Source organism: Penicillium malachiteum (genome assembly GCF_028827825.1).
Source record: "Penicillium malachiteum strain IBT 17515 chromosome Unknown utg000005l:1.0-9002435.0:326005.0-9005861.0, whole genome shotgun sequence".
Classification (NCBI taxonomy): Eukaryota; Fungi; Ascomycota; class Eurotiomycetes; order Eurotiales; family Aspergillaceae; genus Penicillium; species Penicillium malachiteum.
Genome location: NW_026643099.1, coordinates 8,635,192 through 8,662,735, shown reverse-complemented (window position 1 = coordinate 8,662,735; position 27,544 = coordinate 8,635,192). Strand labels below are relative to the sequence as shown.

Sequence of the window (27,544 nt, the reverse complement as noted above, 5' to 3'; positions counted from 1 at the left end):
TTTCCCGGGCGAGTCGGCCACCCGGTCGGCCCGGCCACCCCAACCAAAACGCGTCAATTAATTTAACCTTTCTTCTTCAACCAACCACCATGCCACCAATACGCTCTTAAAATCGTCAAAAATCGACGGAGCAAGAGGGTCGTATCTTACTTGCTATACAAGCTATTAAAAAGCAAGAAAAATTGTCGGTTCGCAAGGCAGCGCTTATATATAATGTTCTACGTTCAACGCTCCAAGATCGGCTTCATGGAGTAGAAAACCGCGTCGATACACATGTTAAATCGTTCAAATTGACCGAAATCGAGGAGAATTCGCTTAAGGATTGGATAATCTCTATAGATATACGTGGAGCGGCTCCTCGACCTAAGCATGTGTATGAAATGGCCAATCTTTTACTCACAACGCGTGGAACGACCCCGATTCAGACTATTGGGAAAAATTGGGTCATAAGTTACGTTAAACGGCACCCAGAACTTGATATAAAACACTTAAGACGCTATGATTATAAGCGTGCTAAGTGTAAGGATCCAAAGATCATTAGAGAATGGTTTGACTTAGTCCAAAAGACGATTTGTGAGAACGGGGTCCTTAACGATGATATATACAACTTTGATGAGACGGGCTTCGCGATGGGATTAACCGCAACCGCGAAGGTTATAACGAGAGCGGATTGTTACAGTCGGTGTTATCTACTTTTATAACCTGGAAATCGTGAGTGGGTAAATTCAATCGAGTCTATAGGTGTGTCTGGATTTAGCCTTCCTCTAATAGTGATCTTTAAAGGAAAAGTCTTTATCGAGGGTTAGTCTGAGGCGCTTCCGGATAATTAGCAATTCGAAGTCAGTTCAAACAGATGGAACTCTGATGAAATTAGACTTCGCTAGCTTCAAAAAGTCTTTCTTCCTTCAACTTCCTTACGGACAAAGGGAAAATATCAACTCTTAGTTCTTAATGGTCATAGGAGTCATTTAACTCCAAAATTCGATAAAATTTGCCATCAAAATAATATTATTCCAATTTGTATACCACCACACTCTTCATATCTTTTGCAACCTCTTGATATTGGTTGTTTTACGGTATTAAAATGTGTATATAGGAGAAAGGTTAAAGATCTTATGCGGGATAGAGTAAACCATATCGACAAACTCAACTTTCTCAATATCTTTCCAAGCGCTCGTATCAAAGCCTTTAAGTCAGAAACTATTAAGAATAGCTTCTTAGCGACGGGCTTAGTCCCATACAATCCAAATCGTGTGATTTCAAAGCTTAATTTCCAACTTCATACACCTACACCACCTCCTTCAAGAGGTAGCCAAAGTAGCGCGTAGGAGCCAAAGACGCCATCAAATGATAAGCAGCTCCAGAAGCAAGCTACTTCGGTTAAAAAGCTCTTAAAACAACGCTCTAAGAGCCCACCAAGTCTCGTGAATTCTGGTATAGATCAGATATTAAAAGGGTTCCAAATAGTGCTACAAAAGAACGCTTTTCTTACGCAAGAAAACAAGCTTCTACGCGCTAGAAACGAGAAAATCAAGCAAAGAAGAGGAAGATCTAAGCGGCAGATAGCTCATCCAGAGGGTGTTTCTGTGGCAGAGCTCAAAGAATTGGCCAAAAAACCGCAAATTCAATCTCAAGATGGTGAGCCAACCGGTCAAAATCAAGCACAAGAACCACGTTCTCGGGCTCCACCAAAGTGTTCAGAATGTGGAATTCATGGGCATAAGAGAACGCATTGCCCAAATTTGGTTAAATAGCTTATATATTAAATATCACGTTGTTTTGGTTGAATTATACTAGTTTGAATTGACGCGTTTTGGTTGGGGTGGCCGGGCCGACCGGGTGGCCGACTCGCCCGGGAAATACGTTACTTGTCAGGTTGATCCTGTAATCACAGGAGCACCTTAGGCAACGAACTGCGGGGTATCCAGTACTTAATCGGACCCCAGTGAGCCGGGGTTCCAAATTCTTCAAGTATTAGTTCTTATTGTATTGGAAAGTACTAAATACTACCTGACTTATCACCGATATCTTCCTGATTCACCTAACCACCAGGTGCCACCCTAATCTGGCACTTTCTCTCACAAAAGACCACAGAGATATTAGAAATGTCAGAGAGAAGTGGTAATAAATCAATAATAAAGCAAGGACTAGTAGATAATAATAAGGAAATAACCCTAGCCAGGAGCCAGTCTCTAGCCAATCAGGTTATAGAAGAATATATAAGTATAATAGGATTACAAATAACAGAAGAGTAATTAATATAAAACCTTACTTTTTAACATCTATTTCTAAGATAGATATTTAAAATTCCCTATAGCTACATGTAAAGATATAAAGATTCTAATAGACAAACCAAAACAAATGCAAAACACATGTAAAAAACAGTATTTTAAATTGATGACTGAGTAGAGTTATGTACGCCAAGACCTCTTTTTTATGCAAAATTGGGGTTTTCTGGGTACCCATTGGGTACCCCCAGCTTGGGTCTTGGGTTGGGTTGGGTTTTGGAGAAGTCTTGCCGCAGGCTATAGATCATGCAACGGGTGTAACCCGTTACAAAAATATATATGTATATGTATTTTTTCATTTGCAAACACAGAGAGTGCCGATTATAGTCTCGGTTGCTGCTTCTGCGAAACCATAATATCAATAGCAGAGACCATCCCTTTCACCTCAGCTGAAGAGCGAGGTATGTTGTGAATAGCACTATGATGGTAGGTATTTCGCAGTCTTGAATGACAGAAGGATTCCACAAGCCTCGCTGACTCTTTGAACACTGGCGGGTCATTCTTGCTCCAGCAATGAAGCGTGGGGATTGATAAACGTGCTTTGTAAACATCCGGACGCAGTATACAGGGAACTTCAAGAATGCTTCGATCAAAAAAATCAGAGCGTGGTCGGCCATGAACAGGCTTCATGATGTCAAAGGACCGAGCTGTTAAGCTCATGGAGGATCGAATAGGCTCCGGAAGCTGAGATATCTGAGCATCTTCGCCAGATCGAATACGCTTTTGATCGTCCAAAGATAATGACTCAAGCACAACCTTGGTGTATGTCGGGTCCGCAGAAAGGGGTGGTATGGAAGAACAGAAAACGGCAAATTGAACTGGAAGCGGCTTTCCGGGAAACAGGTGAACTTTTTCAAGTAAATAGGCTGCTAACAGCGCAGCCCCAGTGCTGAACCCAAGAGCTCCGTCAAATGGACCATGGCTTGCGACCGTATCGTCGATCAATTGGTGCGCAGATTTCATCTCGGTGGTGTTGAAATCAAGACTATAACAAAGATAGGGACCTGGGAACGCTGCCGCAATACCTGTAAAACTCATTAACACACTTGCCGACTGGCAAACGCCCGGTTTACTCAACTCACTTGGATCCGGTGGTGCTTCATATTGGCCTGCGACAAAATGAAACTCCCAGCTTGGGTCGCAGTATTTCTTAATTTTGGCCAACTGCTGCTTCATGATCTGTGGGCTTGTCCCAAAGCCATGACAGCACAGGAATTTCATCTCGACGGCGATATGGATTGACTCAAATGGAAAAGGTGTATTTTCAGGAAGAAATATATAGGTCGGAGCTCATGTGGTGACTTTGGAGAGATAATAAGAGAAAAGGACTCGGAACCTGAAATAATCAATATTTTGTGGGTATCCCGTAAACTTGACAATTTTTTGAGCGAGAAAGATAGAAGTCGGTGAACGGTGAGAGCACTTGAGAGGTGAAGTGATCTATCACAGGTGTTTATGCACATGTGGAGTCCACGGTATTCCGAGGGTTCCAGGTGCCGTAATATCAGTTAAACTGGAAAAGAGATAAAAAAAGGCGAACCAACCAGTTATGTATTCGAGATAATCTTCTACGCCACAAGGAGCTGAGCTAGTATCTGTTCTAATTATCTTTGCATGATGGAAAATGATTACATATCGTTAATTCGTGGATTATCGTCAGCACTTGAGTGTGAACGGCATTTTCATGCAATGGAGTGGAGCCAGGGGAAACTTATAAGGCAAAACAAGACGAGCGTCGGATTTGCCCGGGCTCGTGGGCGCTGATCGTATGCACATCTGACAGTGACACATTTATAACATCCTGTGAGAACTTGAAAAGGTCAGTTCCAAGGTTATTATTGACTATAATTCTAGATGTCAATGAATTGTGGTTTCTTACAGGAAATGAATCTTCTTACCACGATTGATAGTGGGATTGGATATTACTAGTAATACCAGCAACGCCACCTGGGCAAGCGGTGATGTTCCCCCCCACTTTAGATCAGCAGAGAAGAAGTTCAATTTTATTAGTGGGCAATATTCAATGTTTGAACATTAGAAGTCGTACGAACTTGAATTTATCAAATTATCATGATGTTCGTTACTAGAATTATGTACCCATCACGCCGAGAGCAGGGCTAAAAATGTGCAAATATTTGAAGCTCGAAATAGATTCATTCGACGCGAGAGTAGCGTCGAAATGACACCCAATCGCTTGTTTTTTCCAAGGTTCAAGTTAATATGAGAAATTGATGCCCAGGTGTAAGCTCGGAACCACTGCCAAGTAGGTTCAGATTTTATTAGGATGCTCGATATTCAAACCTTCAAATGTTGGAAAGGTTCCAAGATTTAACCTTGGAAATTTTAAGACCTTATATATGATCCAGTACCTAGGTACTTGAGGATGATAGAGATTCCCGGAACAATACTTCAGGTTTACCTGTACGTGCAAGAACTGCAGCCTCGATCCATTATCACTCAAAGCGAGCGACCGCCGACGCACAATGATCCAGAACCTCGATAAAACCATTGGGGATCCCTTTTGCATGACGAGCAACCCGCATCAAAGCCTGCACAACTGCTGCTCCCTGCTCCAAATCCTCGAGGAGGAATTCGATGGGTATCCCGGTGCTCATCTTGCCAGACTCTACTACGATGCCTTTCAGATTTGCAGCTCGTATGAGGATGAAGCGCGGGCGGGTATATTTCAAGTTGCGGAAAGAGCGTATCAGGCCAGAGTTATTTGTGAAGGTAAGGATAGCCCGGAGACACAGGGAGTGAAGTCTCTTGCATCGGAGCCAACAGATCCTGCTGGCTTCGGAATGAGTTAAGATACCTAGGTAAGCGGAAAGTATCAAAGGAATCAATACCAAAGGGTCCGGATATGATACAGTTTGATAAGTGGCTGTTCAGGCAGAAGGAATGATGAACCTATTCAAATGTTCTTTTATTTGGCTTTAAAAGAGGCTTTTATATTTGAAAGACCAAGCGGAATGATGGATCATGCACATGTAGTCTTCAAGGCAGATCACAGGAGTCACAATCTACTATTTATACATTTAAGTTCAAGTCAACCGGTTCAATTAGTGTCTGATTTCATTCACAAAGGGCTCTAGAGCTTCAAAGGCTCAGGCTGCTTTCAATGGCGACGTTCATCCGCTCTTCGGCATTCGTAGCTTGGCCAGAAATTTATCTCCTCTCTCAGAGGCCTTTTGCAGGAGTGGGCGATGGTTTTCATTTTCAATTTCGAGTTCGGGATACTTCGCAAAGAAGAGTCGGGTAATTTCTGGATGAGACATCTTCGCGTTCTGAGACAGTGGCGTTTGACCATCTTGATCTTTCGCATCGACTTGTGCGCCCTTCTCAAGTAGCAACTCGACATTCCTCTCTTGCCCCTGCTCAACAGCGACATGCAACGTTGTGCAAAGGTTGTTATCCCTTGCTTCCAAATCAGCGCCCTTCTCAATAAACAGCCTCGCCATCTCCTCTTGTCCCCATCGAGCGGCCAAATGCAGAGGTGTCAAAAGATCTTTATCTCTCGCCTGAAGCTCTGCCCCTTTATCAACTAGAAACGTCGCGATTCTCCGGTGTCCATTTATAGCAGCACGATGCAATGGTGTCCGTAGAACCTCGTCTTCCGCCTCAAAAAGAGCACTTTTATCAAGCAGCAAGCTAACAATTGTCTCATTCCACAATCAGTTGCACATCGTAGGGGCGTGCGAAGATATGTGTCCTTCGCCTCCAGATCAGCTCCTCTCTCAAGCAGCACCTTGATAATAGTCGCATTCTTTTTGATCACAGCACGATGCAGAGGTGTTTGAAGAAGCTCGTCTCTTGCATCGAAATCGGCACCTCTCTCAAGTAACCTTGTCCTCAAGTCCGTTTGCGATGGCATAAAATAGGGGCGACCAAGGGCGTTTTCCACCTGGTTTGGAACTTGAATTTCTCTCAAGTGTATATAGATGTAGCAGCTCAATCACCCTTTCATGGTCATTTGTAGTAGCTGATAGAACACACAGCTGAAAGCCCTTCTCATCAACAGTGACACCCCGGCTAATCATTTGCTCGATGATTGCCTCGTACCCATTTTCAGCGGCCCACAATAACAGCATCTGGCTGAACTTTCCATCATTCTTGATTGTAGCGCCTTTCTCTAGCAGGATTTTGACAGTACCATGATTTTGACTTGCTGTCACCCATGATAAGGGTGTTTGGCCGTCATGATCATCTCCATCGATTAAAGCCCCTCTCTGAAGAAGCATCTGAACACAACGCTTATGTCCGTGCTGAGCTGCCAGGAAAAGCGCCGTTCGACCTGAAGTATCCTTTCTGTCTGTTTTGATATCACTTCTTGTTAACAGAAGCCATAGAAGCTCTTCGTTTCCATCTTGTGCGGCCCGTTGCAGTGCTGCGGGATTTTCGAAATCCATCAACCTCGATAACTCCCCGTGAGAGTAGATATGCTCCTGGTGTATTTCACTCCACCCTTCTCGTGAATTCTCTCTTTTCCTTGCCTTCCGACTGACTGGCATGCATATTCTTCTTACTGGGTATTGAGATGGTCGAAAGCGCTTAAGATCAATTTGCTCGATAGTTGTGGTTCCAACGCGCACAAACAATTCCATTTTCAAGGGAAGATCTCTCACATAAATAACGTTCAAGTCCTCCTTGTTATTTTGGTATTTGCATTGAAGAATGGCAAGTCCTAGTCCTTGGCGACCTATGCCCAGGAGCCGAAGCTCTCAATAAATACCCCTGCTGCTCAAAACAGGCGGATTTTGAATTGACACTAAAGAGTCAGATCAAGATATGCTATTAGAACTGGCAAAAGCAGCTGGTAAGGTAGCTAATAATCCAGCCCGGTGGTCGTGGTGTCTCCAGGCGAAAATAGTATGATCATCCGAGATACGCAAAATCTCTTCCTGGAGTCTGATAAAGGAGGTCTCTCGTTCACCATATATGAATGGCTTATTGACGCCAAACAAACCTATGAGACTATAGGCCTGATCCTCAACTCTCAAAGTTGCTCTCTTTGTAGCCCAAGACATCTTTTGAGCAACACTGAAATCATCAAGATCTTCCCGTCCAGAGAGAACACCTATAGGTATCTGCGTACAGTCAGATACTGCTTGTTGAAGCTCTGGGTCCTTCTTACTCCCCGATCTCTGTCCATGTCTCATTGAGAAATACGAGGTTCGCGGACGCAATAAGTTCTTGAAGAGTCCACCCTCTGGTAAACCATCTGCTGTCCTTGAACTGATATTTAGACGATACATCCACAAGAAAGATATAGCATATCTCAGCTTCCTCATACCATCGGTACATCGAGTTGATTGCTTCGGAGAGCTCCGCGCTGCTTGTCTTATCCATACAGCATGTGTCTATCCAGACATAATCGAACCCAATGGCCAGAGCGAGAGAACAGGATTTCTTTATCTTTTCAAATCCTGTCTTTTTGATTCGACCTGCATTCATATTCTGCAGTGAAATCTCATCTTGACCCCAGGTGTGCGACAGGATAGCATAAGGTGGGGTATTTTAATCAGTGAATCCTTCAATCTTGAAGTTGCCAGAATCATACTGTGTTGTATTGATCAACCGCATAACTTGAGCTACCTAGCGAGTCTGATGCTCAGTCAGCACATGAGTAACAACTGAGGTATAATATTCGCGGTTTTGACTTGGAGTTATGACTGATCCCATTGCCAGGGATAAGAGCTTTTATTCCCAGGTTCATGTTTTCTTTTATGAGTCATGCTGGGTAGAACTTCAAAGTTGAATGCACGTCCTGTTTAGCGTGCTTATTACCACTTGACCGATTTCCATCTAGTTGTAACTTGTAAGCCATTCCAGGATTGGATTACATATCAACTTCTCTGTTGGCATCGTCAAGATTTAACTTGAAAAATCATTTCTTAATTCAAATCTCTACAAGGTATTTCAAATGTTAAATCCAAATTTTCAAATACACACTAGATTTGACAAAGACTTGCAGGCCTTTTGGGTCCATCAAGGGTCAAATATCACGGAATAATAAAATAGAAAAAAGCCAACTGGGAAGAAAAGAAAGAAGTAGCCACTCGGGTTTGTTGCAAATGGAGATAGATTTAAGACAGCGCTGAAGCTTTAAGTAAAATCCATCATTCAAGTCGGATCTAGCAAGCGTACTTGAGTTTAACCACGAAGGCCGCACAGGTGAGTAATCAACTGAATACATGAAGGAATTTATGGCTCGAATTACACAAGACCAAGGTGATGGTGCCTTGAATCTATCCATCTTCCCTTTCAACATTTGAGGTTCACTCAAGCCATCCCATCAACACACTTGCTAACCCAGCCAGAACAAACGCAAGAGGCCGGGCTTTGAGCACATTGATACCGTGGAGCTTATTGAGAACAATTCCATCACCGATCCCCATCCCTGCCCATAGAAGCAGTATTACCCCTTGGGCTTTTGGCTGACCGGAATACCATGCGATGATGTTGGCTCCGGCTAATAGATATTCACGCACGGCGACATACCCACAGAGGGCATCGTAGGTCTTTCGGTCGTCTTTATTTGTTGGAGGCTTGATGCAAAAGATACGCGGCACAATTGTCCCATTAAGGAAAAATATGTTGGTGCCAACTGTGATTGCGGTGAGCGAGAGGAGGCCGGCGGTGTTGCGAATTATGTTGGAGTCAGAAGAGAGTAATCCAATGGCCATCGGAACTTCAGGATGTCCTCGGTCCAAGCTGTTGTGATAACTAGAAGGTTTCTTTTTTTGGTTCTCCGAATTCGAGGTTGTTAGATAATGGGTGAATTTCACTGGGGAGGAAGGTACCGAGGATCGATACGATGAGCTTTCTTGCGGGAGTCGCGCTCTTCAGGACCTTTTAATCGCGGATGCGTACTGGGAATCAAACAGACCTTGGGAATAAAGCTGATGGTGGGTTCTCACCTGGGCACCTCCTGAATTTATGCAGGAGAGAAGCCATAGAAAGGCCAAGCCAAAGGGATCAGCGCTATGCCCAGTACGGCCTCAAAGTTCAGTGAACTCATTCTCGCAATACTTTCAGACAGTCCGTACAAAGCTGATGATTTTTTCACCCAAGGGATGAAAGACAAAGAAAAGCATGGAGTAAGGTCTGTGATTACCTGCATGAATCCGAGTCTCGGGCACCAAGCATATAATATTTCACCGGATAGGGAGCGGACTTCGGTGGCCGGTGGCCGGTGCCCAGTTGTCATCCAAACACTCTTGGAACTTGGGACTGATGTACCGTTGAAATTTCGAATGGACTCCTGTGAGAAGCATGCCTTGCATTCAACGTTCCTGATACGCATTCAAAAATTCGAATAGTAGTGTTGTGGATCATTTCATCTTCACACAGTGCCACTGTGCTCGTCTCCGAGGTCAGGAGTCTGCAAACTATGCCAATATTTTTAGTATTTCATGCCAGCTAACTCAACTCCTAGTAACTGTGACGTTGCGACCGCTGTAGAAATAACTTGAAAGACCTCACACCTTGGAAATTGACTAGATGCAAAGTGGACATTCCAAAATTGAATCTCGGTCTACTAGTATAATACAGGAACCATAGAAGGCTTCAATGTACATCGGTAAATACAGAATAACCACTCTCTCTCTCTCTCTCTCTCTCTCTCTCTCTCTCTCTCTCTCTCTCTCTCTCTGTGCATCCCTCAGTTAACGTAGAATCAATCCCGCGAACACTAATTGAATTTTCAATAGGATTATTGGTAAGGATTGTTCATGAATTCAACAATGGCAGCTCCGGTGGAATTCATATCAACCACATGGCCTCCCGTTGTATGACCAACCCATCGGGTATACACCGGAGCGCTGGAGGAAGGATGCGACACGTTCATTCCTCATTGTAAAAGCAAACTTGCCATGATCCTTGATGTCGAGGTTGATAGCCCTGCTTTCTACCGGAACGCTCGCATTTAAAGAAACAGAAGTGCCAAGTCCCTGTGGAATTACCTCGATGTTAGAGCATCCAGATACAATTGGTTCCCCATTCTTAGATAGGTAGCCGCTAGGCGTGATTCTTAAGCTGTCATCAATGTGGTAGAAGAAGACGAGCGAGTATTCTCCCACGTTAGAGTGCCCCCAAAACCACTGAGTAAGGCCGTTCATGAAGGCATCGGTGCCCCAGTTCTGCAATCATCAGCTATGGCCCTGCAGAAAAGAATTATGAAATTAAACATACCTGTTCATGATATCCAGATCCATCGAATGAAAGGCTTGTGCCGTTGATATCCATATCAACCGTAGCATAAGAATCGGGTTTTGAATTTCCCCACTGAAGGAATGAACAAACTCGAAAGAGGCCCCTGGGCGGCTGAGACCACAAGCAACATGGGCAGGTGCCCTGGAGCGCATCAGGATGCTGCCTGAGACCCCTACATTGGGCAGGTTGAGAGAAAGATGGTATGCACTAAGGTCCGATGCACCAAACCAGGTCATAGCACCGTCTTCCACGTAGCCTTGAGAGCCATCATTCACAGTCTGTAGCTCTAGAGTGCCCACGGGAATCATCTCAGCAAAAGTCGTTCCATTGGGCCAGACAATATTGAGCAAAACTGCACTGTCATTGGTAAACCAGGCAGGATAAAATTGGGCAACGACCGCAGCCTTCGAATCATCAGAAACGACATCAAAGTACCACCACTGATAGGCGGATACATTATTCACGGATATGTGAGGACCATCAAAGGCCGTGAGACCAACTACGGTGTCTGTTCCAGTTATTCCATCGATTTGTTTGCCGGGAATGACATAGCTTTGGGGGGACGGAGTGGCCGATGCCAACTGCCCAAATGCGATGGCGGCAACTTGAAGTGCCGCAAAATTGGTTCTCATGATAAAAGAAAGAATCGGGTAAGGGAGAAACCTGAAGCACTTGAGTACTAGATGAGTACAAAAAATAAAAATAAAAAGAGGGTGTTTGAGGAACAGAAAATCGGGGGCATTGGGATCTTTTTTAAACTACTAGTACTCCGCGTGGCCTCTTAGAATATGCTACCTCCGGCATAGTATTTGCCAACTACATCCATGAGCCCCGTGAGGTATTCGTCAGTGTGGATTAGACCTCCGGAATGTCAGTGGTACGTGGATACATGTCTCCTCTTATTCAGCGGCGTTAGGGCTGGGAAAGATGCCAGGTGTATTCAATATTCAAAATGTTGGAGCTTGAATCGGAGATCTACAGGAAAATTTGCGGAGTCCGCTTATTAACGAACAACTTGAAGTAAACGGTAAACGTGGCGGAACTCGGGATGGATATATATGCGAATTTTTGGGTGTGTTTTCCAAGGTTGGCGATATTATGTATGAAACGCATAGAGAAAAAAACAGCTTTTCTTGGCTAGAGTTGCTCCATATAACTCCACATATCCCGGCCCGATGCAGTCACATGACTCATTTCCCCGCTGACTCAGCGGTAGCCTTAACGTAATCCACAAGCGAGCCAATCACCCCGCCAAAAATCGCATCTTTCAACACCCCTGCCTAATTCAAACACCTACCATGCCACCAATTCGCAATATTTCGGCAGAAAAAAATGCCAACCAAGAGGGCAAGATATTATTAGCCCTTGACGATATTCAAAATGGTCGAATTAAGTCTCTCCGTGCAGCTGCGAGGCTATACGAAATACCCTATACAACCTTGGCCAACCGCGTGAACGGCGTATCAGCACGCGTTGACACGCGCCCCAACAGCCATAAGTTAACCCAGCTAGAAGAGGAATCGCTTTTTGAATGGATTATCTCTATGGATTCACGTGGTGCAGCACCTAGGCTATCTACTGTAGGAGAAATGGCCAATATTCTGCTAGCTGCACGCGGTAGCCACCCCCCACCTACAGTTGGTATTAATTGGCCATCAAATTTTATCAAACGCCGTGATGAGCTACGAATACGCCTCTCTAGGCGGTATGACTATCAACGTGCCTTAAACGAAGACCCTAAGTCCCTCCGAGAGTGGTTTACCACCGTACAACGTGTTATTGATGAGAATGGTATCCAACCTGAGGATATTTACAACTTTGATGAGACAGGCTTTGCAATGGGCCTTATTTCAACACAGAAGGTTGTAACACGGCAAGAATACTACGGTCGGCGAGCTATTTTACAGCCTGGAAACCGTGAATGGGTGACAGCAATTGAAGCTATCTGTGCAGATGGCTATTTATTACCACCATGTGTGATTTTTAAGGGAAAGGTTGCTATCGCTAGCTGGTTCGATAATCTACCAAAAGACTGGCGATTCGAGGTCTCAGCCAATGGCTGGACTACTGATAAGATTGGTTTACGATGGCTAGAAAAGCTATTCATCCCATCAACAAATTCACGTGTCCGTGGTCGCTTTCGGCTATTGATTCTTGATGGCCATGGGAGCCACCTTACACCCCAATTTGACCGAATCTGCACTGAAAACAATATTATCCCACTCTGTATGCCTGCACATTCATCACATCTATTACAACCATTAGATGTTGGCTGTTTTGAAGTCTTTAAACGGACATATGGTCGCTTTATAAGTGATCTCGCCCGTACAGGCTATAACCATATCGACAAGCTTGATTTCTTAGCTGATTACCAACATGCCCGGCTTGAAGCTTTTCAGCCTAGTACTATCCAGAATAGCTTTTTAGCTACTGGTTTAGTACCAATTGATGCGGAAAGAGTTCTTTCTAAGTTGAATATTTCTCTTCGAACACCTATACCGCCAGGTAGCAGGCCAGGCAGCAGGTCTAGTCAATTTACACCTAAAACACCTAGAATTGTGGTTCAGCTACAGAAGCAAGCTTCAATGCTTCAAGATCTTCTAAAACAGCGATCAAACAACCCTCCCAGCCCATCGAAATTGATGTTAGATCAAATCATCAAGGGCCACGCTATAGCACTACACAACACTGCGCTACTAGCACAAGAAAACGCCAATTTACGTGCTACGAATGAGTAAAAACGACAGAAACGCAGTCGATCAGCTAGCCAGATACTATGTGATGAGGATTTAACAGTCGAAGAGGGCTTACAGCTAGCTCAGCAGCTAGAATCAATGGATAGAGCTGCTGGTGTCGAATCACACACCCAGGTTGAATTGCCTATTCAGCCAAATCAGCCAGCCCCCAGGGCTCAGCCTAGGTGTAGTGGATGTCGAGAGGTTGGACATAAGATTAATGTATGTAAAAAGCGTTATATTTAGTCGAATTTATTGCTGTTGGTTGAAATATTTGAATTTTAAAAATTTCTAGTTGGGTGGGTGATCGGCTCGCTTGTGTGATCGGCTCGCCTGTGGATTACGTTACCGCTCTTGGACTTCGGGAGTTGACCACCTCGTTATTATATCCTCTCTCCTCTCTTCTACTCAATACACTACACCAGCAATCGGCATCCACGGTTATTTCCAAGGTTCAATAGTTTGATGTTCTCAGCTACTCCTCAATGGCTCATCAATGGCCATATCGGAACGTGTGCCGGGACTTAGGAACCCTTTACAAGGAATTTCATTGATTCCCGCATCACTTCGATTACTGGATCTGAGTCAGACGCCTACCCTTCCATGTTCAAGTTGGACTTCGGAGGTAACAAAATGTGAAATTTGCTCTATTTAAATCGGGGTCGATCCCCGTTGAATATAAATGTGTCTCTTTTAAAACTCAAGTGTCCTGTCTCTGCAAATATATTTCATTCCAAGGTTGTTCGTCGAGATGCGCGATGGGGTGAAATTGAACGTGGAAATTTGCACGACACCTTCAACTGGGCTTACAAACAAGCTTGATGCAATGGTTCTATCTGTATGGCGGGCAATTGCTGACTGGCGAAATCGCAGATTAACTTTTCCTCCAAGCTATCTCACCCTGCGCTCAAGACCATTGCTCCCTGGGAGGGTTTCACCGATATCTACCACCAGTTCGCCATCCGTGGAGGTATGCCCACGCATATGCCTTTTGTCAGGGCGCTTACAATGTCTTTCGCTGGGTCCAACTCTATCGAGAACATTGCTGATATGGTCACCTCAACTCCCCTTTTGAACGAACACTGGGCGGACAGGCATGACCAGCTTGAGAACATTCAAGTCCCCATGTACATTCTGGGATCATACACCAGCATGTTTCACTCTTTTGGATCATTCGATATGTTTGAACGCTCAGGCGCGAACAAGAAATGGTTGCGTGTCCACCCACACTATGAGTGGTACGATTTGTATCGCCCTGATGCGCAGAATGATCTTGCCCGGTTTTTCGATCGTTACTGTAAGGATATCCAAAATGGATGGAAGAAGAGCACTTCGCCCTTGCGCCTGTCTCTCCTGGGCTTTGAATCAATTCCCGACGTGATCGAGCGACCCGAGCGAGAGTTCCCGTTGGCATCGCAACAACTGCAAAGGTTTTATCTCCATGGTGGGGATAAGACGCTGAAGTCTGGAATGGCATCTCAGATTTCAACGGTAACCCATCGGGCTTGCGCTGCTCCATCTGTAAGTTAATCCATACCTACTGCATTCATACCTTCCAGATGTCCCATATTGTTATAGAAGCTGACTTGTTCTCAGGACTTCACCCTCCGTTTCGATTCTCACACGGAGATTTCCGGCTATGCACGAGTATGTCTTTGGATGTCCACCGCGGATAGAGATGATATGGATGTTGTTGTTCAAATCAGAAAGATCGACAAGAATGGCGAGATGCTGAGCCACGTCAACTTCCCTGTTCCTGTTCCCAAAGACCAAATCCCTGATTTCAATATTGCGAAGTATCTTGGGCCCCAGGAATGCTTCGGGCTTCGCATGCAGTTTCTCGGGATGAATCCAAAACAAGCAGAGATGGCCAAGTTCTCTTCTACAAGCATGACATTCAGAAGAAAATAGCTCCCGCTACAATCGTGCCCCTGGACATTACCCTTTGGCCAATCGGTATGGTATTTAACGAAGGTGAGGGTATCTGTCTGAGAATCGCTGGTCATGACCTGGCCCTGCCAGAGCTACCTCTACCCCCAATTCTCTCTGAGATTGGTGCACCGTCAGAGCCTTCTCTGCATCAGCTCCATACGGGCGGCGAGTACGATTCCTATCTTCTCTTTCGTCTGATTCTGATCGTGAACTTAAAACTTTTGATCTTTGATCATTCAAAAAGAAATCAACTTCACTTTTTTACTCATTCTCCCAAGTAACTACCAACACATTCATGGATTTCTTTCAACACACAACACACTCTATCGGCTCTCATGCTCCCTTGTATCTCTGGTCTTTTTCCCCCACGTTCAATGGATCGTGACTCTACTTCTGGCCAATGCCTTTATAACAATGCCGACTCCCGACGTCAATCCCACTATGTTTAATTAAATCACTAATTACTAGCACTGGAGCTATGTAGCCCCATTGAGGAGGAAGTAGTTGAGGGTACGGAGTATATAGTAACTGCCGAATGCTCATGCGGCATGTGGAGTATGTATTCGGTACTGCTGGTTATCGATCGGTGCATCTACGGAGTATGCCAGTGGAGGTATACAGGTATCCTGAGCTTTTATGAAGATACATGTGCATAAGAATTAGTGCTGCTGCCTAAGACATGGAGCAATATGAACTTGAACTCCACAATTATCAATGTTATTACCATAGTTATGATCTACGAACCTATTAAATTCCAAGGTTCTAATATTACTTTACTCAGCAATATCCGTCTCGGCCAATCAGAGGATTCATTCTAGCAGCCGCCCCTTTCCGTTTCTCTTAACAAATTGATATCTACCCACTCAAGTTCTCCTGCAACATTTCAATGATCGATATATTGACATCTGAAACTTCCTTCTAAAATACATCGTTATATTCTTACTCTTCAAAGAACCCATTTGGCCGGACACAGTGTGTCTGGTTCCTTCGTATGTCAGAAGACACCCAGACAGGCCATGAACGCACGAAAAGAGCCTATGCATGCGATTCATGTGCTAAGCGTAAAGTCAGTGCCACTAATCTTTGTAGATTGCATTTGAATTACAGTGTCTCTTTCCTAACATAGTATTAGATTAAATGTGACGGGTCGACAACCCCTTGCGAATGGTGCCGTATCCACAATTTTGAATGCACCTTTCGTCGGAATGTTCGCGTCGCTGCTGCCATGCAACATTTACATGATACATCGAGGCAAGTCCAAATTGCCTTAAGACTCGTGGAAATTGCTCAAGAGGAATAAAAAAGTAATGATAGAAATCGCATGTGCAGAGTTCACAGAGGGCAAGAGACCAGAAAAGCCCAAGACCACCCACTGGCACTTCAAATTTCAAAACATTCAACCTCTCCAGGCGACAATGCACATGAAATGTCTTTCCTAAATTCATCGGAAGCCACTAATCTGTTGTCCCATATAATTCATTCGGATCATGCCCTTGGAATATACTCCGAGAATTTTCTTCTAACCTATGAAGACCCCAGTGGCTCTTACACTCTGGGTGGTATTCCATTCTTCTCCAAAGAAGGCATGCGATTGATAGAACAATGCACAGGTGAAACTGTGGACTTAAATCCATTTTTCGATTTGGACCACCTTGGAAACGGCGAGGACCCCTCAATCCTGAAGCCGCGAAGCCGCATTTCACTTCAAGTGGCCAACTACCCCTTCCGAATAGGGGTGTTCTTCTGAAACACATTCACACATTCTGGCAGTCTCCTCTGTCTCGATTGTTTCCTTTCCTTGATGAAACTTTTTTCTCCTTTCACAATACAAGCAGCATATGATGGTGATCTAACCCGGTACTCGCCGCAGAGAGCAGGTGCAACAGCCTGCATTTTTACCTTTATGGCTTTCATATCTTCCTTTCCAAATTATCTCGAGGCTTTGTCTAACGACAAGACACATCAGTATGCATTCAAAGCTCGAAAAATTCTATCTGGCATCTTACACAGTCCACCTACATTGGATAGCATACAAACCAGGTTAATATTGCTACATTATAGTACAGCTTTCTACAGGTTTCACTTCTTGCTAATGAGGTCTTGATGCAGATCCTATACTATATAACCCACCATGGGGACCAATGCTCAACGGATATGCTACTTGCATCTACTGCACGATCCCTCTTCTCACTTGAAGGTGATAAGCACTCACTCTATCCATCCAAGTCACAAGAATGTGATCAGTTCAAGTCTCATGTGCGCAAATTGCTCTGGGTTGCCTATGCTATCGATAAAGAACTATGTCTACGTACTGGTCGTCCTCCCACTTTACCAGATGATGAATGCGATCTTGACCTTCTCGATGTGTCATGTCGCTATGAAAATGGACCGAAAAATTTGGGACTTATAGGATTTTTCCCTACCCATCTTCCACTCAGCATGCTTCAGTCGCATATATATACCGAGCTATATTCAATAAAAGCACAGAGAAAGTCAGAGACAGAGCTACTGATGTCGATCCGAGAGCTTGATCGCGGGTTAGAGGAATGGAGGAATGCGATTTCCGTCGCTGAGCACCAGGTCTATAATGATATAACCGAATCAGAATATAGGCTCAAATTACATACTCGATTTGAATTGCTACAAATGCAGCATCGTTATTGTGTGATTGCAGTCCATCAATCTGTCAGTCGCTGTAGGCTACACATCAATGAGCAAAACTTGAAGATCTCCATGGCTGGGATTGATTCGAGCCTTCAAGTTGCTGTCAATGAAAGCCGCTTGCTGTTGGAGAACATCAACACAGCAAACACTGGATTTAGGTTTGACCGTGACACCTTTTGGTATGTGATTCAGAGAGGTTTTATTGTTCATATTCCAAAGCTATCAGCTCTCTTCGTCGGAATGTTTTCTCACAATGGAACCGAACTCTAGGTTTCATCTTTTCTACATCTTGATGTCGATAATAACCATCTTCAGCAACGTGATCACCCACCCATGTGCATCAGAATGTATTGCCGATGTTCGATTGATAACGCAGACTGCAGAATCCATCAATGTCGCTGCGACCAGCCACCCAGAGCTTGGGACTCCAGACGAGATATACTATGTGAGAGGATTTATATCCCAGTTGTATCGCTTGGCAGTGACTGCGATCAAACGCCATTCATCCGTTTTAGATTCATGAAAATATCCGCTGGGTGGTAGCGGAGAGGGGTCTCCTGGCTGTACTATATCGGCCACCATTACCATCATGATGTTTTACAAAAGTACTTAGAGAATCGACGCAACAGTTGATCACCTGGGCAGAAATATCATTGATGTGAAAAGTAAATTCAAGTTGTGAAAAACGTGTCGCATTATGAGACTTCCATTGACTGCTAATCAAAGTAGCCTGTCTAATAATATTATATATGGGACAAAAAAACGATAAGACAACCTTGGAAAACTACCAAGTATGTACATAGTAACTGATATTTTTCTATTTGTTTAATATCTATCAAATACCAGTGGCCTTGGTGTACGGTTTAACGCTTCTCGGATTTTCGATTATCTTCAATTTGGTGATCATTTCGCAGTTCTTTATTTTCAACACTTATTTATCGCCCCATCAATCTAATTATGATCGACACAACACAGGGATGACTAAATTCTTGTCCCCATAAAATTGGGGGCTATACTTGATAACTGCGAGAACTCGGACAACTTGAACCAGAATAGCAAACCTAGTGCTAGCGTTCTCCACTTAAATTCCACACCTGTACATATCACGGTGTGACCTGGGTACGCATTTCAGTCTCGTTCATATCCCCATGATCCTCACCTCGCGCCATCTACATGCAGTTCTAGGTATTTTTCACATCTGTCAGAGCTCACAACGCAAACTCGAAAATGGCTGAAACATCTAATTCATGGTCAGTTGACTCAGCACATGCACCCAATAATCATTCAGGATTCCTGCTGATATCTATAAAGTCCCATGGCTTCGCTGCCCAGTGATTGCTGGCTGATCATTCTGAAGCATCTCGAGAGAGAGGATTATCGGTCACTTCTTCTTGCATCGAAGAGCACACATCCCTTCGTTGAGTCTTTCCTATTCAGAGAAATAGCTTGGGAATGGCGTCCAATCCCGTTCCGCAAAATTCTGCTTCTCTTTCGCGCGATACTGCAAAAGCCGGAGCGCGCATCCCATATTCAACACTTGAGTCTTCTCTCTCACCAGTCAGTCTCGACTATGGATGAATGGGAGCTTCCGATTTGTGAGGTAGATCCCAATGAAGAGCTCTTGGGCTTCCAAGATGTCTTGCGACAGGCTCAAACTATTGTCAAGACTGCCCATTTCCCCGATGCAGAGACCTGGATTGGTACTCTGGAAAGTGGGAATCCTTACTCCTTTGTTTTTATTCTTCTCTCTCAGCTCCTTAACCTACAATCCCTACGTCTTGATTACTCCTTTGTGTGGCAATCTGGGTTACCGGGATTGATGCTACAGCATGCTCTCTCCTCTTCCTCAAGCCCCTTATTATCCAAGTTCAGATTACTCAGGGACGTGGATTATGGCGGAAATATTCGTCGCGACAAATTATCCGACGGTCCCGACGTCATTGATGATGAGCCCGGCTATCCTCAATGCAATCCTCAGCAATTCCCTGCTTGGTTCTATTTATTATCTTTAAGATCTCTTACAATATGGCTTCGCACCAAGCAAGGGGTAGAGCTCCCTGATGGTCCTCCTAATCTCTCGCGTCTCCAATCTCTCATCCTGGCTCGAGCGACCATTCAGGAGACCAAGATTCCCGAAATCCTTTCTCTCGCCCCTCACTTGGAGACTCTACATTTAGGAATGGCCTACAGATGGGGTGAAGAAAGAGCCCTTTCAAACGGGCCATTTATTGTTCAAGGACTGGATTCCATTCGAGAGTCCGTCACAAACCTTTCTATTGGCATCGAGTGGTTTCCACCCACCACATGTGATGTTCTGCTACATGAAGGAGAAGAGGAGCTTACCAGACCATTTGATGGCCTGATAACCCGATTTCCAAAAGTCCGCTCGGTCGAGATAACAGCAAATCTACTTGTAGTCTGCTCAACAGACCCATCAACGGACCTGACATCAGTGTTATCTGACCAAGTCGAGCAACTCTGTCTGCGAATGGACTATGAGACTGTCTACTGGGATGACTGGGGTAAAAGAATCCTCGATTTAGTCACGAATAATGCTCCGAAACTAAGATCCCATATGCCTGGGCTGAGACGAGTCTGTGTGCGAGGTTGGTCACGAGTTTGGAGCAACCCTCGCACGAGCCAACGAATTGACTTAACACGGGCTGCTTGTGCTCAGGAAGGAATTCACTTCGAGGTGATATCTGATCAACTTTCTAATGGAATCTGGACTGAGACTCGGATATGTCCTGAGCGAAGGATTCGTTAAAGAGTTGCAAACCTATTTTGCATCTTCTACCGATTGATGTGGGTGCGTTCATCTCCGGGATTCAACAATTTGAGCCCTTCCTTTGCTTCTTCGAGCTTCTGAGTTTCCTCCTTTGTGTTCCTTAGTGTGAAACAGCAACTCTTTTCCTCTTCTTTCCTCTTTTTAATCACGATATGAATGCTTCATAACATAGTATATGATTTTTCTCGCTAGTGCGTTAACGTGATCTCTTCTCATTGTACTCGGCACCACCATTGATGATGATGGATAGATTTAATTTTCCTCTCTGTACTACGGATGGTTTCTCAAGCAAGATCCTACTCAATTGTGAAATAAATTCCTAGTGAAAAGAAAATAAAACAACCTTAAAAAATAACAGCATTGGAAAGGATGAAACAGACTGATCTTTATTTTTCAGTTTACCTCCAATCTCAAATGTTCTGGAGTAGCGCCTTTATCTAGATATTTCATGGTAACCTAAAATGAACTAAGTCTCTATATAGAATTTCCATATATGTTAATTTCCTAGTCTCATTTGACAAAATCCTAAACTTGACAATCGATTGTCAAATATGACAAATAACTTCACATCTCTGCACTATCACATATGTAAGATCTCAGATACATGCGAGCTATGTACTATTTCGAGTTGTAGTACTTAAGAAGCCCCTGAGATGTCACTGACACTGGTAAACTGTTGGCATAGCTCACGGGCTCCGTGTCACTGGGAATCACAGTCATAGCGAAACTGAGTTTTGACAGAACATTTTCGCATCCAATTCCACCTATCTTCGAGCAAGGCTCTTTGATATGACCGCCAGTGACTTCACCAGCATCATTGTGTTTGCCCTGCCACGTCACAATTCTCCAAAAGCCATCTTTCCATGTTAGATCTTCGTTGAGGTTGGCAATAGCCACCAACATTGCATTGAATCTCGCCACATTTAGCATCGAATTGGTGTTGTGCTCCTTTTCTTTTCACTTCCTTTTTGCAAGCATTGAGTGCATTGCTCACAGTATCGGGTACGGTATCCCACAACACTCCTTTACATGGGTTTTTCTTGCTCTCAGTTCTCTTTGTGACTTCATAGATTAAAGAACCTGTGCCCTTGGCCGACGATGCAAGATAAACAATTGTGTTTGTTTTTTCGGGATTGCTGTATGCGATTGCTGTTATAACCAGTGGCACCCTAGCTATGATTTCTTCGTCCTCGCTTTCATATGCACCCTTAAGCATAGATTCATAGCCATCCTCGGCTACTGAAACCACCTTTCCGGGAGAGAGGAAGGTGTCGAATATCGCGATAGAAGTCCAAATGTAAATTGATGGCTTGCCGGTTTTCGTGTTGGTAGGTAACGTTTTGTCCTGGTATACCTTTATAAATTCCGCCAGAGAAAGATTGAAGGCGAGGAAGAAAAAGAGGTATATGTTTCGGAAGATCATAATGGCGGTTGATTGGGGCCACTCAAGCTCGAGTACTGCAATGACTTGGAGGCTTGTTCGCGAAAGAATGGAAATTTGGACACCTCCCGATGTCGATAGTGACTATTGAGTGATCTCTTGAGATAAGGAGAAAAGGAGTCTGAGAGAAAATGGAGATGATTTGGACCGCAGCTCTGGATACCACTAGGTAGACATCTGGAATATTTGAAGGTAGTTGGGGTCATTTTAACCTTGAAAAGCCTTCGGGCTTTCATATCCAAAGTGTGAGACTGCCGGGGGTCAACAGACATCCATTATTTCAATTTCAAGTTTACTTGCATGTGGTGTTATTCTTAGAATTGGAGCAAAACCGAGAGTAGCATTCAAAGTACCGTCATATTGAAGTTGAGACAGCCTATAGTCCTCATTTCATGAATACTTTGGCCCCAATAAGCTACCAGAATACTAGTCCGTCTTCAATGGGCCAATTACAAGTTTGAAATGCATGAGACCTCAGGAGGAGCGGGTCAATATAGAGAGCAATAGAATCAGCGCAAAGCTATGTAGTGGAGAATAATCCCTTTATTCCCCGAGAGGATCTGATGAAAAGGGAAGAATTGGACGAAACTGTCCAAAAAGAAAAGTGTCAGATGAACGTTCATAGAAAAGATGGTCCAGATCTTGATGTTGAATCCCGAATCTCCCGGACATCAGGACCCGCTCTCGCACTCGGCCCACACTGGCAGGGGTCCATTCTTCAAAAGTTTGCCGGTTGTCCGATTGTTGTCCGATTAATGCATGCAGTATTCTAATGACCCTCAAACGTTTTGAACATTGATATCGGACATTTGCCACTAGAGACCCACGATCTTGAATGGCCCCCTCGGTCCCTGGGTCACCTGGGTCACTGAGTGGCTCATGTAGTATTTATCATGTAAATTAGACCAATGACATAGTCATACCTGTGAAACTCGCATGCGCTATGTCTTCTTCCAAGGTCGATAATGTATGATGAGACACTAAGTGAGAAATATCAGCTGTTTTAGGAAGCGAAATGAGAAGCTCCAGTGTGACCAGAGAACTTGCTAGGGGGACGAAATATGGGTGGCGATGGCATGAGAAGAGAAGTAGGGGAGAGGTTTATGCTATCTACAGGTAGGGATACCTCGTAAAACTACTTGACGCGAGCTCGTCGTTCGATAGAACTCTCATGAACAGTTCAATTGGTCTGAACCTACCCCACGCATCAAACTACATGTTGTATGACCAACGCCCTAATGCCACTCCAGGCTTTCTCCGGATGTCTGTACTTCAGATGTCTTTACTTCATATCTATTGTATTTTCCCTGGCCCTGGTGGCGACAATCAGCTCCAAGTCCAAGATCTATGCAGTTGATTGATTTCCGAAAGGATTCAAAATCCTGGTTCCTGGTTCCTGTTTCACAAAGGAGCTTCGCACTCATCGGGTGCGAGATAGTAGGCACGGGTTTTCAATCGGAGCATCATTTCGCCCCATGGATCTCGGACTTATTTCTATCTTGCGGTATTTTTCTATATTCTATAGGTAATATTTATAGCATACTATGTATGAATTCAAGTTGCCCTCAAATCAGAATTATTCCATAAATGACTGCTCTCAGTACTCTCCAATCTGTCAACATCGAGCTCTCGTGACTGAACATTCCTCACCATGGTAATCAAGAGCACTATATTTCTGCTGCTTCCTTTATTGCAGGGAGTTAGCGCAGACTGGAAAACCACTATCAAGACCAATCTCGTTGTACCTAACACTGCGACTCCGGTCATCGACTATATCACAAAGCCACGATCCGATTCAATGGCAGTGACATCTCCGTCAGCGTCCTCAACCTTTGACCATGCACGCAGTCATAGAGACAAGTTTACCTCTGTTGTCACTGTCCCAGATGGCAAAGTTCCCATTATTCGTTTCAGTCCTGTCACCTCTACGACCATCAATAGTCCAAGTGCCCATGTCCGTTCATCGAGCACGGTATCAGTTGAGAGTTCATTGCGGACTACGAAGTCTGATTTTACTCCTTCTGTGACTTCCAGCTCTTCAATTCATTCAGCTACAAAGGAACCTAGCTCGACAACCGACAATTGTGAGAAGGATTGTTTGACTACACAATCTAAAAGCGAGTTCGTTGTGTCGCTGAGTTCATCTAAGGACTCCTCAGAGTTCACACAGAACGACCCCTCTCATACAAGCTCCGGTCTGTCTGGACAGAGCACCACATCCGGTCAATCAACTTTCAAGCCAAGTACTCCAAGTTCCACTGAGAGAAGTACTTCACCTGGTCATACAACCTCCAAACCATTGATCCCGGCCTCGACACGGTCAATCCTCTCCAGTTTCTCACAGATCGACCCTGCCACCTCGACCTCAGATACACAATCAAGTAGCGTGAACTCAGGAACATCGACAGATCTTTTAGATTGCACGTCCAGTAGCACTGGATCATCTTCATCTACTTTCTCTGTTCAACAACGAACCACCTCTGAAAGTGCCTCTTCTCCGACTGGCCACATGGAGTCAGGCTCGAGAAGTCCATCTAGTAGCTCTACCTTCTTGAAATTAACGGCTCTTCCAGCTAGCGACTCAGGCAGTACTGGATCCACTTCTTCGACTTTGTCGGATCAACAATCGACCACATCTAGTCAGTCAGCTTCTAAAACAACAGCTGATACCAGCTCGACATCGAGTGGGACTACATCAAACTCGCTTGGTTCAACGGCTCTAGCATCCGCCCCTGATCTTGAGTCTCTCACTGCAACCAGTGATTCTGCAATTGAGATGTTCGCACCTACAGCATCACCTTCATCTGAGGCGTGGGGTACATTGACTTCCCTGCCGTCTGGTACGATAACTGGAGCTCCAGCCAAGACCGATGTCATCAATATTGCATTGCTCTTGAGAAACACATACAATAAAATCGGCGATCTCAAAAAAGCCCCAAAGGAGTACAAAAAGCGCATTCAAGATATTCAGGACCAATCTGAAAACTATCTGTCGAAGGCAGGGTTTGATTCAGGCAGTTCCCCTTGCTCTAGTTCTAAAAAGAGATCCCTGGAAAAGAGAGGTCTCTTTAGTGCAGTTAAGAGTGTTGCCTCAGACGCGGTCCATGCCACCGTGGACACTGCAAAAAGCGTTGCTGAAGCTGCTATTAGCTGCATTGCACCCATAGCAGATGACATTACAAGCGAGATTCCTGATGATCCAGCGGACTTGACAGATGAAGTTGAGAACAGAGTTAAGAAGGGAACAGAGTATCTTGATGAAATCAGCAATATTGTGGATAGGATGGAGGAGAAGGTCGACGATAATACCAACCAAAGTGCATCTGAGTCCGAATCTTCTCAATCATCCACAAGCTCTGAGTCTTCTACATCTTCTGAATCAACTACATCCTCCGAGTCATCGACCTCTTCTGGGTCTTCAACTTCTTCTGGGTCTTCAACTTCTTCTCAGTCTTCAACAGCCTCATGCACCTCAAGCACTACTGTTTCGGAATGCACATTCTCTACAATTATCTATTCGATATCTGGTACAGGCACTACTGACTTGAGTACGACCAGCACAGAGATATGCTCAAAAATAACAGCCTGCAATGCCTCTCCAACAACACTGAGCACTACAGTCACTGAAGATTCATGTCCTTTGAGAACAACATATTCCGTTCCTGCAGCAGTCCCAATCACGCCATCTGGATACACTGGAACCGCGACACCTGGCTCTACTGGTACTTCGGCCTTGACAGGCTCAGTCCCTTCGACCGCTGCACCAAGCTCCACGTCGAGTACGACAGCAACTACAGAGTCAACAGAATCAGGATCTGGTAGTTCCTCGGGCATCGGAGGTACATTCAGTACCTCTGCGAGCTCAACCCACAAGTCTGGCGTTTCTAGAAGTTCCACCCTTACAAGTTCTTCTCCCCAAAGCACAAGCAACGCCGGTGCTTTCACGACTACTGCATCAGATGGTTCTGTCTATTACTGTGGGGACTCAAAGTATGAGAGCTCTGCTTCCGATAGCATCAGAACATGTGTGACCTCAATGTCCTCCGTGACCATGATACCCTCAGTTTATGTGTCTTGGTCCGCTTCTTTGGCCTCATCTGAATACGCCAAGTCTGCATCTGAAGCCAGCGCTTCAGCCTCCAACTCGAGTCCGTCAAGCACATCCGCGAAACCCACGTCCCAAGCGAGCTCGAAGAGCTCGGAAACTAGCAGTTCAGAAGCCAGTACATCAACATCGGATACCAGTACAGCGAGCTCGGAAGCTAGTACCTCAGAAACAAGCACCTCAACTTCGGAAGCGAGTGCTACAACCTCAGAAGTCAGTACGACAAGCTCTGAAACTAGTACATCAACATCGGAAACCAGCACGTCGGAAAGTAGCACTTCGACTACGGAAGCCACCACAACGACCTCGGAAGCTACGACCACGACCGCAACAACAGCCTCATCTACACCAACAGATCAGCTTTACATTCTCTACGAGGATCCCGAAAGTTCCTTGTACGAGTATTGGAAAATTATGGAAATTGATCTTGACGATACCGATCCCGACTGGTGTGATCTGAGCCCGTTGGGTGCTGCTGAGGCTTCTGGTGATATCGTTGAAGGGGATGTCCCTAATCCGCCTACAATTGATTTTAGCTCAGACGCGGACGTCACAGACGACACCTTCAAGGATTGCGAGTATGAAAGCGACAGTGCAACTCTCATATGCTCAGACTTCACTGTCGTCTGCGAAACTGATATAGAAACTAGCATGGGCACACAATATTGCTCGGATACATTCTATGCGCCGAAGGTTCGGTGTAGGTGGGGCGCAAGTGATAGCACTTGAGTACACATACATAACACACGCATGCCAGTGTGGATTCACAGGCTCTATCTCTGTATTTGTTAAGGTATAGATACTAGAGGCTTCAATCCGATATTGTATACATTTGTGAAATTCAATTTCCTTGCCTTTCTTTCTCGTTCAAACTTGAATACTTCATTAATCGAAAGATGAGCTATATTGGCCATAGACCTCGGGAGTACTTCAAGTTCAAAATACACGGACATCTGGATTCAAGTTATATGTCGCGTAGTAGGCTAGTACATGTAGTAGCCACTGGCAACTCACCGGATGTACTACCATGGGGCATATACTACGTAGCAGTAAAAAATCCGGCACTAACTTGAACAACTCCGGGGCCAAGGTTTGAAAATTTGAATGACTCGGAATTATTAGGTGAACTTTCAAATGTTGGAACTTGAAACAAGAACTAAAACTAGAACTTTGAGTACTACTCCTAATACATAGTAGTATTTAGTACCTCCTCAAATTATTCCTGTATATAATTCCGAGTCATTCATCCCGAGGTTAGTACTACCGCTAGGACATTTCCAGATCGCTTCCATTCAATGCCAATATATCTGATTCAACTAGCTCGATCTAAAGGGTGTTCCTGTATGTTTCATACCATTAGTTAGCGCGCGCCTCATT

General features: G+C 44.6%; 10 protein-coding genes across 10 annotated transcripts; 5 read left to right on the top strand and 5 right to left on the bottom strand.

Moving 5' to 3' along the window:
- Positions 1-2,609: 2,609 nt before the first annotated feature.
- Positions 2,610-3,509, bottom strand: N7483_013219 (uncharacterized protein; the record flags this gene model as incomplete). The annotated part of the gene is made up of 2 exons (XM_057096646.1): positions 2,610-3,313; positions 3,371-3,509. The coding sequence occupies 2 exons, from the start codon at positions 3,507-3,509 to the stop codon at positions 2,610-2,612; spliced, it is 843 nt and encodes a 280-aa protein (XP_056942617.1).
- Positions 3,510-4,771: 1,262 nt separating this feature from the next.
- On the top strand, positions 4,772-5,098 carry N7483_013218 (uncharacterized protein; the record flags this gene model as incomplete). Its single annotated transcript, XM_057096645.1, has 1 exon — positions 4,772-5,098. One exon carries the CDS (start codon positions 4,772-4,774, stop codon positions 5,096-5,098), a length of 327 nt encoding a protein of 108 aa, XP_056942616.1.
- A 321-nt stretch (positions 5,099-5,419) lies between these two features.
- Positions 5,420-6,697, bottom strand: N7483_013217 (ankyrin repeat domain-containing protein; the record flags this gene model as incomplete). Its single annotated transcript, XM_057096644.1, has 2 exons — positions 5,420-5,939; positions 6,285-6,697. The coding sequence occupies 2 exons, from the start codon at positions 6,695-6,697 to the stop codon at positions 5,420-5,422; spliced, it is 933 nt and encodes a 310-aa protein (XP_056942615.1).
- Positions 6,698-8,566: 1,869 nt separating this feature from the next.
- Positions 8,567-8,974, bottom strand: N7483_013216 (uncharacterized protein; the record flags this gene model as incomplete). The annotated part of the gene is made up of 1 exon (XM_057096643.1): positions 8,567-8,974. The coding sequence occupies one exon, from the start codon at positions 8,972-8,974 to the stop codon at positions 8,567-8,569; it is 408 nt and encodes a 135-aa protein (XP_056942614.1).
- A 1,083-nt stretch (positions 8,975-10,057) lies between these two features.
- On the bottom strand, positions 10,058-11,134 carry N7483_013215 (Tyrosinase family protein asqI; the record flags this gene model as incomplete). Its single annotated transcript, XM_057096642.1, is given in 3 exon segments — positions 10,058-10,429; positions 10,482-10,574; positions 10,589-11,134. The coding sequence occupies 3 exon segments, from the start codon at positions 11,132-11,134 to the stop codon at positions 10,058-10,060; spliced, it is 1,011 nt and encodes a 336-aa protein (XP_056942613.1).
- A 2,854-nt stretch (positions 11,135-13,988) lies between these two features.
- On the top strand, positions 13,989-15,148 carry N7483_013214 (uncharacterized protein; the record flags this gene model as incomplete). The annotated part of the gene is made up of 3 exons (XM_057096641.1): positions 13,989-14,075; positions 14,129-14,758; positions 14,816-15,148. The coding sequence occupies 3 exons, from the start codon at positions 13,989-13,991 to the stop codon at positions 15,146-15,148; spliced, it is 1,050 nt and encodes a 349-aa protein (XP_056942612.1).
- A 2,175-nt stretch (positions 15,149-17,323) lies between these two features.
- N7483_013213 (fungal specific transcription factor domain-containing protein) lies at positions 17,324-18,103 on the top strand (the record flags this gene model as incomplete). Its single annotated transcript, XM_057096640.1, has 1 exon — positions 17,324-18,103. One exon carries the CDS (start codon positions 17,324-17,326, stop codon positions 18,101-18,103), a length of 780 nt encoding a protein of 259 aa, XP_056942611.1.
- Positions 18,104-19,148: 1,045 nt separating this feature from the next.
- On the top strand, positions 19,149-20,600 carry N7483_013212 (uncharacterized protein; the record flags this gene model as incomplete). Its single annotated transcript, XM_057096639.1, has 1 exon — positions 19,149-20,600. One exon carries the CDS (start codon positions 19,149-19,151, stop codon positions 20,598-20,600), a length of 1,452 nt encoding a protein of 483 aa, XP_056942610.1.
- An 835-nt stretch (positions 20,601-21,435) lies between these two features.
- N7483_013211 (uncharacterized protein) lies at positions 21,436-22,044 on the bottom strand (the record flags this gene model as incomplete). Its single annotated transcript, XM_057096638.1, has 1 exon — positions 21,436-22,044. One exon carries the CDS (start codon positions 22,042-22,044, stop codon positions 21,436-21,438), a length of 609 nt encoding a protein of 202 aa, XP_056942609.1.
- Positions 22,045-23,713: 1,669 nt separating this feature from the next.
- Positions 23,714-26,896, top strand: N7483_013210 (uncharacterized protein; the record flags this gene model as incomplete). Its single annotated transcript, XM_057096637.1, has 1 exon — positions 23,714-26,896. One exon carries the CDS (start codon positions 23,714-23,716, stop codon positions 26,894-26,896), a length of 3,183 nt encoding a protein of 1,060 aa, XP_056942608.1.
- Between the last annotated feature and the right edge of the window lie 648 nt (positions 26,897-27,544).